At 37.9% G+C, this 17,443-nt stretch overlaps 1 protein-coding gene across 1 annotated transcript; it reads left to right on the forward strand.

Moving 5' to 3' along the window:
- Positions 1–560: 560 nt before the first annotated feature.
- Positions 561–15,312, forward strand: VDAC3 (voltage dependent anion channel 3). The gene is made up of 9 exons (XM_007935030.1): positions 561–627; positions 1,925–1,974; positions 3,959–3,961; positions 5,867–6,019; positions 9,925–9,977; positions 11,061–11,288; positions 12,912–13,062; positions 13,873–13,930; positions 15,221–15,312. The coding sequence occupies exons 1-9, from the start codon at positions 561–563 to the stop codon at positions 15,310–15,312; spliced, it is 855 nt and encodes a 284-aa protein (XP_007933221.1).
- The last annotated feature ends 2,131 nt before the right edge of the window (positions 15,313–17,443 follow it).

A 17,443-nucleotide genomic window follows, 5' to 3' on the forward strand; every position in this document is an offset into this window, starting at 1 on the left:
GGTTACAGCACTTCAGTTTTAAGAAGAGCTTTGAGAGTGGGCATCTAATGGATAAGGTGTGTTTTAATTAGTATGGTAGTTTCTTTAAGAACTGAATTTCAGAGAAGCAAAAATCATAATCCTAAGGATTTTGTTTGCATCTGTTCTTACAGTTCCTTAAAATATTTACCTTTTTGCCTTCTGTTGCTCTTTTGCTTTTATCACAACCTGACAGAGTTTTTTCTAATGTGAAATTTGGATGTTTTTTAAAGTAAGAAATTCACTTAAACAAAACAGTCTCTTGCAGCCTGTGAGAACTTTCTTATCTTTGAAATGCAATTAGAAAGATAACCTCTGTGACTCTCCTGGGAAAATCCTTTTATTCTCCAGTGTTCTAGAAAGTTCTTTTATAAGGATAAAATGCCATTTCTTAACTTTGATTCCATTAGGGTATAAGCATTAATGACACAAAGGAAGAGTCAACAGTATACTTCTCCCAGGATGAACTGTGGAAAAACTATGAGATAATAAATACTAAATGATTATTTTCATTCCTTTGTTTCCATTTTTCTTTACAAGATATGTGTAACGCACCGTCTTACTGTGACCTAGGAAAGGCTGCCAAGGATGTCTTCAACAAAGGATATGGTAAGTATAGTATTGTAAATTTCCAACTTTGGGGGATTAGTGATTTAAGGAGATAAGTGTTAACAGGTTATTAGACTTAATTTTTTAAGAGGTAGAGAGTCCTTTGTTGTTGTTATTTGCTCTTGAGTCTATTTAACTCATAGCAACCCGATGTGACAGAGTAGCAGATCACTAGGTCTTTCTTCTGTAGAGTGGTTGAGTGGATTTGAACTGTGAGCCTTTAGGTTAGCAGCTGAATGCTTAACCGTTGTGCTCCCAGGTCTCCTTTAGAGTCCCTTACAAGCATTAAAAGGAAATTATATATATGTATGTATGTATGTATATAAGGAGCTCTGGTGGTATAGTGCCTAAGGCATTTGACTGCTAACCAGAAAGCTGGCAGTTCAAACCCACCAGCCACTCCTCAGAAGGAAGGTTGGGCAATCTACTTCCATAGTGATACCTCCTTGGAAACCCAAGGAGGGGTTGCTATGAGTCGGGTCTGACTCGACAGCACATAAGAACAATAGCAGCGTGTGTGTGTGTGTGTGTGTGTGTGGCCCTGTTTTCTTTCCACAGAGCAGCTGGTGGGTTTGAACCACAACTCTCCTGGTTAGCAGTCAAAATGCCGTAGGCACCACACTAGTGGAGTAGTGTGTGTGTGTGTGTGTGTGTGTGTGTGTGTACATATATATATATATATGTATAATATACGCGCACGCATATATACACACACACATACATATTTATGTTACCTATAATATAAATCTATAATATTTATGCCTTTTCTGGCTAGTGCTAGGAACAGTTAAAGTAGGGGGTACTTTTTTTCCCTTCCAAATAATGGCAGTGTTTTTATGAGAGTAAAGATACCACTTTGATGTTTTTGGAGTAGCATATGTTCATTGATCCAAAATACATGTTTATTTTTAGTTTTTTAAAATTTAATCTTAAAAGTGTTCATTTTTATGATGAACGCATTTGATTTCTTATTAACCAGTAATATTAATTATATATTTTAAGCTTATATATCTGTATCAGCATAATACCTTCTAGTAATGTTGGTTCTTGGAATAGTACATATTCCTTTCATTCTTTTTTTTTTTTTCATTCATTTGTTTTTACCTTATTTCTTTATTCATTTTGGATTGCTTAGAAACAATTCTTATTTGGTTATAATTCAGTTTTACACAGAACTCTTAGTAATGAAAATGCTGTGTATTTTTTATATGGAAAATACTGTGGACTATTAATTTCTGAGTTGCAAAAATTGGATGTCACATTTTGTACATTATGGTGTTTTTGTTTGTGTGTCTAGGGTTTGGCATGGTCAAAATTGACCTGAAAACCAAGTCTTGTAGTGGAGTGGTGAGTACCTAATATATTTTTAAGATACATGTAACATAATTAAAGAAACCTGTTTAAAAACCATTATTCATGATAGTTATGTGAAACCATATACTTTTGGTGCTATACAGTCTTCCTTACAGATTTGTCACACTCTCATATTTCAGTGAGCATGCTTATTCAGTCAGTTAAACCCATAGATAATCAGGTATTGTCTTGGGACCTTAGATGTGTGTTTTTAGAGTATTCTGAGTCTTACTCTCAGAAGATACAGAGTTTATATTTTTTGACCTATGTCATATCTTTATACTTTCATGAATGTGCACTCGAAACTTTACTTCCATTATGATGAGTCCATGCAAGATTTTTTATATCATTTATTTTACTTTGTTGTTGAGAATACACAGCAAAACATACACCAATTAGCAGTTTCTGCATGTGTAGTTTTGTGACATTGATTATATTCTTTGAGCTGTGCAACCATTCTCACCCTTTTTTTTCTAAGTTGTTCTTCTGCCATTAACATAAACGCACTACCCCCTAAGGTTCCTATTTGATTTTGCAAGCTGCTATTGTCAGTTTGATCGCATATAAAACACCCTGCCATTGAGTTGATTCCAACTCATAGCGACTATATAGGGCATGGTAGAACTGCTGTAAATTTTTACAGAAGTAGACTGCCTCATTTTTCGCCTGTGGAGTGGCTGATGGGTTTGAACTGCTGACTTTTTGGTTAGTAGCTAAATGCCTTAACCACTATACCATCAGAGCTCTTTATCCCATACAGATATAGGTCTTAACATAGATAGAACTGCAGATCCCATATAGATATAGACCTTAAAAGAGCATAATACCCAAGGCAGACATTTTTTCTAGTTATGTTAAACTATTGTTTGGTCTTAAGATGACTTCAGGGGATATTATTGTTTTAAGATTTAAAAATTATCTTAGGGCAGTAGTTTTGGAGGTCCGTGCAAGTTTTAATTGCCTTTTATAAAAACAAATTAATTTTAATCTCTGTCCCTTCATGATATAATTGAAGCATATATTAAAAGTAAAATGCATGTAAATTATTCTACAATTTTACTGATGTTCATAAAGTCCTTTTTTAGTGGAAGTTAACATAGTAAAGGATATGTTGACATATTTTCAAAGGGTCATCAACCAGAGCTTTTATTCACAATCTCAGCAAATAGTTTAGCTTTACATTCACCTCACTCTCTAATTTCTTCTCATTGGCTGCATCCTTTTTAGCATTTACTTATTCAGATCAGTGCAAATGTCATTTCTGGATAGCTATTTAATTAGAATGTCAAGAGGCATATGGAATTCTTATGAAACTTTGTATACTCCTGGTTTAACATTATCATTCATTCCCTAGGTTTCTTGAAACCAAACCAGACCCACTCCATTGAGTTGATTCTGACTCATAGCAGTCCTAGAGGACAAGGTAGAACTGCCTCATAAGGTTTCCAAGGCTTAAATCTTTAAGGAAGCAGACTGCCTCATCTTTCTCCTTTGAAGCAGCTGATGGGTTTGAACTATTGTAGCCCAGTGTTTTTAACCACAGCACCACCAGAGCTCCTTTGGATTTCTCTAGTGGATAAAATATATGCACAGGTGGGATCCTCAGAAGTACCCTGGTTGTGCATAGGTTAAAGTGCTTGGCTGCTGACTGAAAGGTTGGAGTTCCTAACCCACCAGATGCTCCATGGGAGAAAGATATGGCAGTCTGCTTTCATAAAGATGTACAGCCTTGGAAAACCTTGTGGGCCAGTTCTACTCTGTCCTATAGGGTTGCAATGAGTCAGAATCTACTTGGTGGCACTGGAATGGGGATCTCTGTTAGGATGGGAGCATTGTAGATATGGTTCTGTTAAAATAGAAAAATACTCATTTTGAATAGAGTTTCAGAATTTGTTCAAGTTAGATTCATGTTGCAAAAGTCATCAATTAAAATTTTATCTCCCTTTCATGCTGCTGTGATTTGGGAATATTCGTTCAGATGGTAAGGAAAAAAAGCATGAGTGTGTGTTTGCTTTTATGGGTGCTTTTGGTCTCTGGCATCAATTTAAGATAGATTTTACCCATTGCTTCAAATTTCTTAAATTGTATCTTGATGATTTTATTATATGGTTCTTATTTAACAGTAATATCTTTGCAGTTGTTTTGTTGCTTACTAGCATTTAATGTAGAGCTACAGATGTTACATGCATGTTATAAATGTATTTTGCACGTGGTTGACCTAATTATGAAATAAGACAAAAACTGAAGCAGTTGGGAGCCTGGAATTAGAAACATTCTGGCCTTCTCTTTGATGTTTAGGTTTTTGACTAAACTTCAAACTAAGAAATGAAAGTGATTACTAAGGAAAAAATGTGGACTAAATACCGTTACCTTAACTTTGTGCATAAAATTTTCCTTACACCAAAATTAAAGTTTATATTTGCTATAGTTGTCAAGTTTGTTAAGGTAAATGTTAACAAAAAAGTCTGGGTAGTTGAATTTATTAAAAGAAAATGATTGTTACATTAAAAGAATTGTGTGACCTGTTAAACATGACTGATGTTTTTATCAGTTTTGCTAAGGCCTTGCCCTAAATGTGCCACATGATTCTGTTTTAAAGCTTTCTATCTAGTGTTGATAAACAGATCATAGTTTCCTACTTGTTTCATCAGCCTGTAGAACTAGAGTTAGAGAGTAGGGCATTTGTTAAGAGAGGATTCATATTGCAGGCAGTAAAACAGAACTGGTAAGGGTTGGCAGTATTTCCTTACTGTTGGCAGTATTTCAGAAATGTTCCTTAAAAACAGGGCCAGTCAGAATGTTTTTTTTTATTCTTGACAGTTCATAGATGGCTAATGGCAGATGTTGACCTTCTGCTTCCCCCTAGAAGGAGATCTATTTCTAATTGCTGGTTGTCATATGACTGAAAGGACACTTAACTAGGAAGGAGGATATAATTTAAGGCATTTACAGTAAATGATAGAGAGCACCTTGACAGGTAGACTGGGGAAGATTGAGAAAAGAGAGATAAATTATAATATACCATTTTGCTGTGAAAAATGGGCAGATGCTCTCAAATATTGAAATTATTTATGCTGAAAATTTTACAAATAGCCTTATGGACAAAAGCAATAAAATTTTGACCCTACTAAAGCAAGGGCTGTTGTTGTTATGTGCCATCGAGTCGGCCCCGACTCATAGCGACCCCTCCTTGGGTTTCCGAGGCAGTATCACTACGGAAGTAGATTGCCCAAACTTCCTTCCGAGGAGTGGCTGGTGGGTTTGAACCGCCAGCCTTCTGGTGAGAGGAAGGCTGGCGGTTCAAACCCACCAGCCACTCCTCGGAAGGAAGGTTGGGCAATCTACTTCCGTAGTGATACTGCCTCGGAAACCCAAGGAGGGGTCGCTATGAGTCGGGGCCGACTCGACGGCAGACAACAACAACAACAACAAAGCAAGGGCGGGAAGGTGCTTCTAGTATTTAGAGATATTTTAAGGACGTAAATTAACTAATAGTTTGAAAGGTTTGATAGTAATCATTTTCAGATCATGAAAGTAATTGTTTAAGTTTCAATACTTTTGTCTTTTTATTAAAGGCACTTATTTTTAGTAAAGTTACTTCTCTTTTAAGTAGAGAATTTAAGTTCCAATTGGCTAAAAGAGTATAAGGAACACGAACTATCAATAAGAAAGGTGGAAAAAGGAAAGCTCTGAAACTGGTAGACTAGTTACAGGTCTTTTCTTTCCATTTTGATTGTAAAGAAAGGAAGAAATAAGTTGCCATGCTAAAGAGTAAACTATATTGGTTTCTGATGTATTCAGCACTACTTTCTGAAATGAATTATTATTTTTTTTTAATTTGCTGAGCTAATTTTAAAGTAATTATTATTTTTTTTTTGCTCACCAGGAATTTTCTACATCTGGTCATGCTTACACTGATACAGGGAAAGCGTCAGGCAACCTAGAGACCAAATATAAGGTCTGTAACTATGGACTTACCTTTACCCAAAAATGGAACACAGACAATACTCTTGGGACAGAAATCTCTTTGGAGAATAAGGTAAGAGGAAGCATTCGAAGTTATTTGTAAATTAAATACAAATTACAGATTCCATGAAGAACAAACTCCAAGTATAATCTGGATGAGATATTAACTTCATATGTGCATGTGGTCTTACTTGGTATGTCTTCTTGTTTCGAAGAAGTAAGGCTTTATTTGTGAGTAAGGTAATTACTGGGACCATCAGAAGGCAAGTATTTGCGTGCGTGGAGCTGCCCCTGGGCGCAGACTGTGGTAAGCCAGCCCCAGGATCAGTGGAAGGCAGGTGTTTGCATGCGTGGAGCCTTCCTCGGGCGGAAGCTGCGGTAAGCCAGCCCTGGGACTGGCAGAAGGCAGGTGTTTGCATGCGTGGAGCTGCCCTGCGCCCATATGTGGTAAGCCAGCCACAGCCATGGGACCAGTGGACAGCTGGTGTTTGCCCCGGGGGTAGGCTGGGTAAGCAAGCAGGGTTGGGGACACCAGGAAATGAGCAGAGCAATGTAGAACAGCTTAGGGGAAACAAACTTGTCTGTCAGTTTGTCCTGCTGTGGTTTCTTGAGTGTTGCTGTGAGACTGGAGCCTATGCCAACAGTGTTTCAAATGCCAGCAGGGTTACCCACGGTAGAGAGGTTTCAGCGGAGCCTCTAGACTAAGACTTAGAAGAAGGAAGAGGCCATCCACTTCTCAAAGAATTGGCCAGTGAAAACCTTATGAATAGCAGTGAAACATTGTGTAATATAGTGCTGGAGAATGAGCCACTCAGGTCTGAAAGTATTCAAAATATGACTGGAGAAGAGCTGCTTCCTCAGAGTAGAGCCAACCTTAATGATGTGAATAGAGTAAAGCTTTCGGGACCCCCATTTACTGATGTGGCACGTCTCAAGATGAGAAGAAATAGCTGCAAACATCCATTAATAATCAAAATATGGAATGTAAGAAGTATGAATCTAGGAAGATTAGAAGTTGTCAAAAATGAAATGGGACGCATAAAGATTGATATCCTAGGCGTTGGTGAGCTGAAATGGTCTGGTTCTGGCCATTTTGAATCAGACAATCATATGCTGTACTATGCCGAGAATGACAAATTGAAGAAGAATGGTGTGTTGTTCATTATCACAAAGAGTGTATCAAGATCGATCCTGAAGTACAGTGCTGTCATAGGATAATATTTATTCCATACTCCTACGAGGAAGACCATTTAATACTACTATTACTCAAATTTACGTACCAACCACTAAAGCCAAAGATGGGGAAATTGAAGATTTTTACCAACTTCTGTAATCTGAAATTAACCAAACATGCAGTTAGGATGTGTTGATTATCACTGGTGACTGGAATGCAAAAGTTGGAAACAAAGAAGAATCACCCGGTAGTTGGAAAATAATGGCCTTGGTGATACGAATGTTGCTGGAGATCGCATGGTAGAATTTTGCAAGACCAACGACTTATTCACTGCAGATACCTTTTTTTAACAACACAAATGGTGGCTATACACATGGACTTCACCAGATGGAGTACACAGGAATCAGATTGACTACATCTGTGGCAAAAGGTGATGGAGAAGTTCAGTATCTTCAGCCAAAACCAGGCCAGAGCTGATTGTGGAACAGACCATCAACAGCTCATGTGCAAGTTCAAGTTGAAGCTGAAGATGATTAAAAGAAGTCCATGAGACCAATTTACCTCAAGTAGATACACTCTTTGGAGAGAACAATCATGGGAGAAAGAAGGGCTGCTTATGCACAGGGAGACAGCTCGGGGCAGGAGTGTATGGAGGGATGGACACTGGGAAGAGGTAACTATGGGAAGGAAGTGAGAAGGGAGCTGTTGCATTGTGGTAAATTGTGGTCAATGACATGAGACAAAATATATGTGAACTGCTGTATGGAAAGTGAATTTGCTCTGTAAATCTTCACCCAAATCACAATTTAAAAATAAGTCCATGAGAGCCAAATTATGACCTTGATTATATCCCTCCTGAATTTAAAGACCATCTAAAAAATAGATTTGATGCATTGAGCACCAATAACTGAAAACCAGAGAATTGTGGGATGATATCAAGAACATCATCTGTGAAGAAAGCAAATGATCATTAAAAAGACAGGAAAGGAAGACAAGACCAAAATGGGTGTCAGAAGAGACTCTGAAACTTGCCCTGGAACGGAGAGTACCTAAGTGGATGGAAGAATCGTCAGGATAAAAGAGCTGAACAGAACATTTCAAAGAGCAGCTCAAGAAGACAAAGTCAGTTATTATAATGAAATGTGCAAAGACCTGGAGTTAGAAAACCAAAAGGGAAGAACACGCTCACATTCCTCAAGCTGAAAGAACTGAAGAAAAAATTTAAGCCTCGAATTGCGATATTGAAAGATTCCATAGGCAATATGTTGAATGATGCAGGAAACATCAGAAGAAGATGGATGGAATACACAGAATCACTGTACCAAAAAGAATTGGTAGATGATCATCCATTCCAGGAGGTGGCATATGATCAAGAACCAATGGTATTCAAGGAAGAAGTCGAAGCTGCACTGAAGGAATTGGCGAAAAACAAGGCTCTGTGATTGACAGAAAGTGAGAATGACTTGGAGCACTTACTGATGAAGATTAAAGACAACAGTCTGCAGTATGGATTATACCTCAGTAAAAAGAAAACTAAAATCCTCACAACTGGACCAACAAGCTGCATCACGATAGATGGAGAAAAGATTGAAGTGGTCAAAGACTTCATATTGCTTGGTTCTACAGTCAACGCCAATGGAAGCAGCAGTCAAGACATCAAAAGATGTCTTGTATCGGGCAAATCTGTTGCAAAAGACCTCTTTCAGGTGCTGAAGAGCAAAGATACCTCCTTGAAGACTAAGATACGCCTAACCCAAGCCATGGTATTTTCACCTCATATGCATGTGAGAGCTGGACAACAAATAAGGAAGACTGAAGAAGAGTTGTTGCTTTTGAGTTCTGGTGTTGGTGAAGAATGCTGAAAGTCCTGCGGACTGCTAAAAGAATGAAAAAATCTTCTGGAAGAAGTGCAGCTGGAATGCTTCTTGGAAGTGAGAATGGCTAGACTTCATCTCATCTATTTTGGTCATGTTGTCAGAAGGGACCATTCTCTGGAGAAAGATGTCAAGCTTAGTAAAGTGGAGGGTCAATGAAAATAGGGAAGTCCCTCAACAAGGTGGATTGACACAGTGGCTGCTGTGATGGGCTCAGGTATAGTAGGGATTGTGAGGCTGGCACAAGACCAGGTAGTGTTTCATTCTATTGTACATAAGGTCACTGTGAGCTGGAGGTGACTCACATGCGTAACAACAACAATGGTCATTATCATGTTGTGTCTTTGTTCTGACAGTTCTAGTTATTTAATACAGCTGAGCCTCTCCTGGGTAGACCAGGCTGTTTGCGTTGATTTTGTTTTGCTTTGTTATTGTTGCAAAATTGGCCTCACAGAAAATGTTTCTAAAATTTTTTATGTTTACCAAAACAGTCTGTCAGTAGATATTTGCCAAGTGCCTGCTGTGTACAGGATACTGTTTTTTGAGCTATGTCTATATGCACATTCCTGTGTATAGATACAGTCTCTGTATATAGGTTGGCTTGTTAGGTGTCAGTTTATCTCATCATAATTTCAAGAGAGTAACAAGATTATTTTGTTGATTTGGAATTTTGTTGTTTTTGTTCTGTAATTTATGTTCTTTTTCGTAATAGGATTTGATTTGTCTCTTGATGGGAGAATAATGCAAGTGGAGGGCTGTGGAGAGGGTAGGATGGAATGGTGATTTAATATTTAATGTAGTATCTAATTAATACTTTCTTTTACAACTCTTTTTGTTAGGAAATTAGAGGAAACATTAGAATTGGTTTCTTGAGTTGAAGAAAGAGTTGAAAATTACTAATTTGTTAATTTTAAATCTTGTTTTTTTCAGTTGGCTGAAGGGTTGAAACTGACTCTTGACACCATATTTGTACCAAACACAGGGTAATTATCCAAATCTTATTTTCTGAAATGTTTTTGTAGCTTAAAGGGACAGAGAGCTTTCAAATAGGGAGTTGTAGTTAAAAGCTTAGAGGCAGGAAGAGCTTAAGAGGTTGCTGTTAGGAACACCAGAGGCCTGGTGTATATAATGAAGACAAAGACTCACTTGAGGCAGATGAAATTTGGATTTGAAAATTGAAAAGATGAACAAAAACTTACAAATCTTTTTCAAAGAGGTGCAGAGTAGAAAGAGCTTAAGAGCTAGAAGGGTCTGAGACCATAGATTTTTCTTAAATTGTATTCTAAAGATTCATGAGTGTGGTATTCTGCTGAGAAGTTAATTTCTCAAGAAAAGAGTGTAATCTTCTTGCTGTAAAACACTATGCTAGTAATTCTACTAGTTTGTGTTCTTAGACTCTCTTAATCTCGACTTCTCTGCTTCAGTTTCTTCATTTGTAAAATGGTCATGGTTTTGCTTTCTATCTGCCTTAGAGGGGCAGATGTTATCTATAGGAAAAAGCTACTAGGAAAATTCAGAGTGTCAGTCTTAACAGCAGGTGTGTCTTTCCTGCTGCATACTTTAGTTATCTTCAGGATAAATACTATCATAAGAGGCCTCTTTCGAATAGGATATGGACAGTGAAAAACTAGTGTTTTCAGTATTGTCCTTCAAAAAAGTATACTTCTCTCCATAATAGGTTAATAATTCAGAAGTGTTTTGGGTGTTGCCTTTTGTGGCATTTGGGCATTTAGAGACATTTAAAGAGATCTGATTTCTCATGTCTGCATATGCAAATCTTCAGATTATTAATGGGCCACTGAGATACCTTATTCTTTGTACATTTATTCATGCCTTGATGAAATTTGTGATGAAGTATCCTATTTGAATTGGAATAGACAGACTAGTGTATACATTTGTGATTCTAGCAAAAGTGTATTTGTTGAGCTAAGTTATTTGAAATATTTTTACTCTGTTTATGCAGTCTACCTAAATAATCTTTAAATTGGGGGAGAGGGAGTCTTAATACAAAGATTGCTGGGCAGTAGTAGAAACTCATGTTGTTTTCATTTTGTTGTTTTTTACAGAAAGAAGAGTGGAAAGTTGAAGGCCTCCTATAAACGGGATTGTTTCAGTCTTGGCAGTAATGTTGATATAGATTTTTCTGGACCAACCATCTATGGCTGGGCTGTGTTGGCCTTTGAAGGTTGGCTTGCTGGCTATCAGATGAGTTTTGACACAGCCAAATCCAAACTGTCACAGAATAATTTCGCCTTGGGTTATAAGGCTGCAGACTTCCAGCTGCACACTCACGTGTGAGTGTTTATGATTTGTTCCTTCATTGGTGCTAGTGCAGTCTCCCAAAAGAGGATAGCCATTAGTATGTAGAGGAGGTTAGAAGTAATGGTGCTTGGATTTAATATACCTTGGTGGACACTCAGCCTCATTGCACTGTTTTCATAGTCAGCAAAACAGTGGTTAGGTGCACTTACTGCGTAGTGCTGTGCTGCTAGTAGTTATTGGCTTCTCAGCTTTTACCCTAGACTTCAGGGAAGCCCTCCAGTCTGTAGGATCATGAGGATGGCAAGTACTCAGGGTGTGGGTTACCTCCTGCTACAAGTGATCCTTTGGACATATTCCTGCATCCTGTGGTGCCCTCCTCATCTTGGCAGTGTCTGGAAGCAGATATGTTTGGATAACCAAGAATAGCCACGGAATTGATCTGAGCATCCTGGAACACCCCTAGTAATTCTCTGGAAGGTTTCAGGTACCTTTTGTCAGAACCCAGTTCGTCCTAGTGCATTCATAAATCACATGAGTTCTCAAAGCATTCCTGGGGTTCAGTTATGTAGGCTACACTTTGTTGGCTGCATGAATTTGAATTTTTAAACTGAATTTTATATCATGACCTACTGGCTACTGCTGCTGTACCAGGAAGCAAAAGCAAAGAGTGAGCTGCATGTTTTTGAAGTTCTACAGACAGCTTTGTTTTAGACATTCTGCTTTAGTAGTATAGACGGAGGCATTGATGTTGACAAAGCAATGTTGTAAGTAAAACTGTAAAACCTCATAAGATTAAGTTCTGTGATGCTTTGAAGCAATAAGGAGCTCTAGTGGCACTGCGGTTAAGGCATTGGGTTGCTAACCAAAAGGTCTGCAGTTTGAATCCACCAGCCACTCTGTGGGAGAAAAATGAGGCAGTCTGCTTCTGTAAAGATTGATAGCTTTGGAAACCCTGTGGGGTCACTCTGAGTCAGAATTGACTCCATGGCAATGGCTGGTTTTGGTTTGAAGCAATGCTTTGCGTACTTCAGAACAGTGCAGTGTAGGTGCTTTCTAATTCTGGAATTGTGTTATAAATGAAATCCAGGATTGGCATTACTCCTGTACTTGTACCTCTCTGGTTCCCCACCCCTGCCCCAAGTCTTTATTAAACTCTACTTTGAAGTTTCTAAATCTGAAAATCTCAGATGTATAGGTCCTGTTTGTCTGAGTTGTCTGCCCTTATGCTTAGTTGAATTGTATCTAAGAGATTTACATCATGTGGAAGACCCAAGTAGATGAGTCACTTCTTACTACATTTGAATTAGGCAGTTATAAAAAACAAATAGATTGAGCTGTCTTGTTTAGTAGTCATTTATGCTTGAACTTTGTAGTTGCAAAATGGGATCCTTGTTTAGATAGTCTTAGAATTTGTTTCCAGTCGTTGTTGTTATGTGCTGTCGAGTCAGCCCCGACTCATAGCGACCCCTCCTTGGGTTGCCAAGCCGTATCACTGTGGAAGTAGATTGCCCAACCTTCCTTCCTAGGAGTGGCTGGTGAGTTTGAACCGCCAGCCTTCTGGTTAGCAGTCAAGTGCCTTAAGCACTATGCTACCAGAGCTCCTAAGAATCGTATAAACTAGATATTTATAACTTTTTCCTATTTATTGAAACCAGGAATGATGGCACTGAATTTGGAGGTTCTATCTACCAGAAAGTAAATGAGAAGATTGAAACGTCAATAAACCTTGCTTGGACAGCTGGCAGTAACAACACGCGTTTTGGCATTGCTGCTAAATACAAGCTGGACTGTAGAACTTCTCTCTCTGTAAGAATGTGCTCCCAGCATGGATCTGGTCTTAGGTTTTCATCTCAGTTATAAATGGATGATACGGCTATAGTTCACATATTCTTTATTAACTTCAATGAGCTAGCTCATTGTGTAATGAAAGAGTATTACACTTAAAGTCAGGAAATGCATGTTTTAGTTCTAACTTCCAGTATTTGGTTGTTGTCTGACCTTTTCAAGTCATTTTATCTCTTTGGCCTCAAAATTTTCTTATCTGTAAATTCATGGGATTTGATTACTATTCCTGTTACTATGAGTTCTTATTAATAATAACACTAGTTGAGCTCTTAAATTTCAGGTACTGTGCTAGGGGCTTTACGTGTAGTATCTAATTTATTGCTCACAACTACTCTTAGGTTTAGCAGATGAGGGAACTGAGGCTTAGAAAGGTCAGGTATCTTATCCAAGGTCACACATTAAGTGACATGTCATAGATTTGAATTCAGATCTGTTTGTTACCAGTTTGTGTTCTTACCACTGTTGGTTACAAACTGGCATCTCAAAGAACTCAGTACATAGGGCTGTTTGGCTGCACAGTGTTATGAAATTTGTTTGAGGCCTTTAGGCATACATTCTCAAGGTCCCTACCAGCCCTACCATTCCTAATTGATTTCTTAAAGATTGATTCTTTTATTAATTAAAGTTTGGTTTCATTAATTACAGATTGGCCCTGAGCTGCTTTAACTTTGGAAACCTGATGCATGAAGTGATGGTTGTGTTAGACTTATCTGTTATGAATTGTGAAATTGATTGTGCTCTAATAGTTTCTATTCCACCTCCTAATCTTAGGCTAAAGTAAATAATGCCAGCCTGATTGGACTTGGTTATACTCAGACTCTTCGACCAGGTAAGTAAAGGAATTAATAACAGTGGGATTGGGATAAAAGGAGATACAGAAATAATGAGAATAATCTTCACTGTAGGTCAGTTCAGACCATTTTGTAACATTTGGTTGTTCAGAAAGAAAGTAAAACAGATCAAATATATTTTGACTATATTTGTGGTCACTCTGGCTTATGAGTTTGGTTAATCATTCATTATTCTTGATTCTGAACTCCAAAGAAAATTTAACATGATCATGCGTTATTCACTGCAGATCAGATAATTATAGATAATCCTAGGTAGATTGAAGGAGCCCTAGTGGTGCAATAGTTAAGCTCTTGGTTGCTCACCAAAAGATTGGCAATTTGAGCCCAGCAGCACCTCCACAGAGAAAAGACCTGGTGATCTGCTCCAGTAAAGGAGGTAGTTATGGTGATGGTTTGGTGCTGTAGAGGCAGTTCCAACTCATAGTGATCCTGTGTACAGCAGAATGAAACACTGCCCGTCCTGCGCTGTGGTCACAGTTGTTGCTGTGTTTGAGCCCATTATTGTAGCCACTGTGTCAGTCCTATCTCATTGAAAGTCTTCCCCTTTTCACTGATCCTCTGCTTTACCAAGCATGACATCCATGTCCAGGGACTGATCTCCTGATAATATGACCAAAGTATGTGAGACAGAGTCCTGCCATCCTCCTTTCTAAGGAGCATTCTGACTGCACTTCTTCCAGAGGTTTTTTCATTCTTCTGGCAGCTGCAGCTGATGGTGTATATTCAGTATTATTTGTCAATACCATAATTCAATCATTGAATTGAATTACGGCATTCACTTCTTTGGTCTTCCTTATTCATTGTCCAGCTTTCACATGCAGATGAGGCAGTTGAAAATACATGGCTTGGATCAGGTCAGGTGCAGCTTGGTCTTCAAAGAGACATCTTTGCTCTTTAGCACTTTAAAGAGGTCTTTGGCAGCAGATTTATCCAGTGCAGTATGTCATTTGATTTCTTGACTGCTGCTTCTGTGGGCATTAATTGTGGGTCCAAATAAAATGATATCCTTGACAACTTCAGTCTCTTCTGTATTTGTCATGATATTGCACAGATTATAGCCTAGGAAACCCTATGGGACAGTTCTACTCCATTATATAGTGTTGCTATGAGTTGGAGTCAACTTGATGGCACACAACAACAATGTGTAGATTTAGGGCTCGTAACTCAGACCCAACAATAATCCATCCATTGACTCCATTCATTCCTAGAAAATTCAGATCTGATTGTAATATTTATTATAAGTCACTGTGATGTTTTCTTCTTTCTAGGAGTCAAACTGACCCTATCAGCTTTAATTGATGGAAAGAACTTCAGTGCAGGAGGTCACAAAGTTGGGCTGGGATTTGAACTAGAAGCTTAATGTGGTTCTGAGTGAAGCATCATATTTGACCTTGAAAGTGAAGAGAAATGAATCCACTATGTTCTGGCCTTAAAATTCCTCTGTGAAATTCAAAAGTGTGAACTTTTTATTCTTCCAAAGAATTGTACTCCTCCCCATACTGAAGCCTAGAGATTGCAAGGCCATCCTAAGGGAGGTCCTTGAAGGCATGCATGGAAGTTGTCATGTTTGTGCCACATTTCAGTTCCTCAGTGTTATTTTAAATGTGTTCCTCAGCGACAGTGTAGTGTCTTGTTAAAAAGGAAATGACCTGATCCTCCAGTTTGTACATCACGTCCTGCATGTCCCACACCACTTTTTCATGCCCTTTTAATATATTGGTCTCTGTGCTGTAGTGGAATTTCAGTTTTTGCATCAGAGTAAAATAAATCCATCACATTTGGAACATAATTGCTCATGTGACTTGCTAGTAGTGGTTTTCTTATATTTGATGTGTTTTAGTTTTTTTGAAAAAATACCTTAACGGTTGGTATTTGCAGGTAGAAATGGTGCATTTAAAGAGTTACTGTAATAGACTGTTGAATTTTCCTTATGCTGTTGCCCGTCCCTTTCACTTTTGTTTACGTCACTCATTTCTCATGTAGTCAGAGGGGTGAAACAGTAAGTTACTCTGCTGGGCAGAAGCACTTATGGTGCAGTACTTGCTGTATATTGTAGTATGATAGGATAGTATCGGTTGGTAGTTTTGTAGAAAGGCAAGCACATTTCTTGAGAAAGAGTGAGGGTGGGAGTGGGCAAAAAGAAGGCAAAAGAAAGTACGATTGGGGAAAATACTGTAGGGAAGAGAGGTCATGAGGCCAGCGCCAGAAGATGACACATCTGTGGCTCTTCCAGGGCCTCAGAAGAATTATTGGTTACTAGATTTAGAAAAATTATAACCAAAGAGTGGAAGTACCAATGTAGAAAAGAAATGAATAGACAATAGTATCTTCAGGGTTTATTGTTATATTTCTTTCTTAAAATAGAGCTTCTTACAAAAATATTTTTTTAGATACAGAAGTAACATATGCTCATGGCCACAAATTCATTTACTATAGAAATAAATTTAATAAAAGTGAAAATTCCCCATTCTTTTCTCCAATCCCTCTTTCTTCCACTATTACTAAACCAAAAAACCATACTAGTAGGTTGGTATATATCCTTGCAGATATTTTTCAGTGATTTTTAGAGATGATATGAGTAATCTTATTTTTGTATGTGTAAATTTTTTAAATGCACATCTTATTCTGCAGTATAAATTCAGATATAACATTACTAGAGTCCTCTTCCTGTGTTCCTAAAAGTCAGCCTCATATTTGTTATGTGCATACTTTAGTATAAATGTGATGTAATTTATTTAACTATTCCCCTTTTGCTGTCTTCAATTTTGTGCTGCATTGAATATCTTTGCTCATTTATGTTTGTCTACTCTGTGACTATTTCCTTTGCAGCATTGCTCAGTGGAACTTTCTGTCATGTTGGAAATGAGGTGCCTGTACACTCTCCACTGTGGTAGCCACTGGCTACACATGTCTGCTGAGCACTGGAAATGTGACTAGGGCACTGAAGAACTGAAGTTTTAATTGTATTTAACTTAAATAGTCACATATAGCTTGTGGCCACCACATTGGACAGTGCAGTTCTGTAGCATAGGCTTATAGAAGTAGGATTGCTGAGTCGTAGGTCATGTGCAGAAATTAGAACCAAAGAATGGAAGTACCAGTTTAGAAAAGAAAGGAAGAGACTATAATATCTTCAAGGCTTACCATTAAGTTAGCTCTTTCTTAAAATAGAACTTCTTATTAAGTTTCTTTTTTAAATACAGAAGTAATATATGCTGGGTTGCAACAAATTGAGTTAATACAGAAATAAATTTAATAAACGTGAAAATTCCCCATTCCTCTTTCCAATCCCACTTTCCTCCACTATTACTAATAGTTTAGTACATAGTACAAATTTTGCCCTTCAAAATTTTTGTACTTACATTTCTACCAGTGGTGTTTTAGAGTACCACTCCCCACACCTCAATAACACTGAATGAAATTTTTATCAGTTGTATAGATAGAAATTGGTACCTTGTTTTAATTTGCATTTCTCTGATTGACTGTTTCCA

The sequence above is a fragment of the Orycteropus afer genome, unplaced genomic scaffold (assembly GCF_000298275.1).
Source record: "Orycteropus afer afer isolate SDZICR_OR568_19922 unplaced genomic scaffold, OryAfe1.0 scaffold00024, whole genome shotgun sequence".
Taxonomy (NCBI): domain Eukaryota; kingdom Metazoa; phylum Chordata; class Mammalia; order Tubulidentata; family Orycteropodidae; genus Orycteropus; species Orycteropus afer.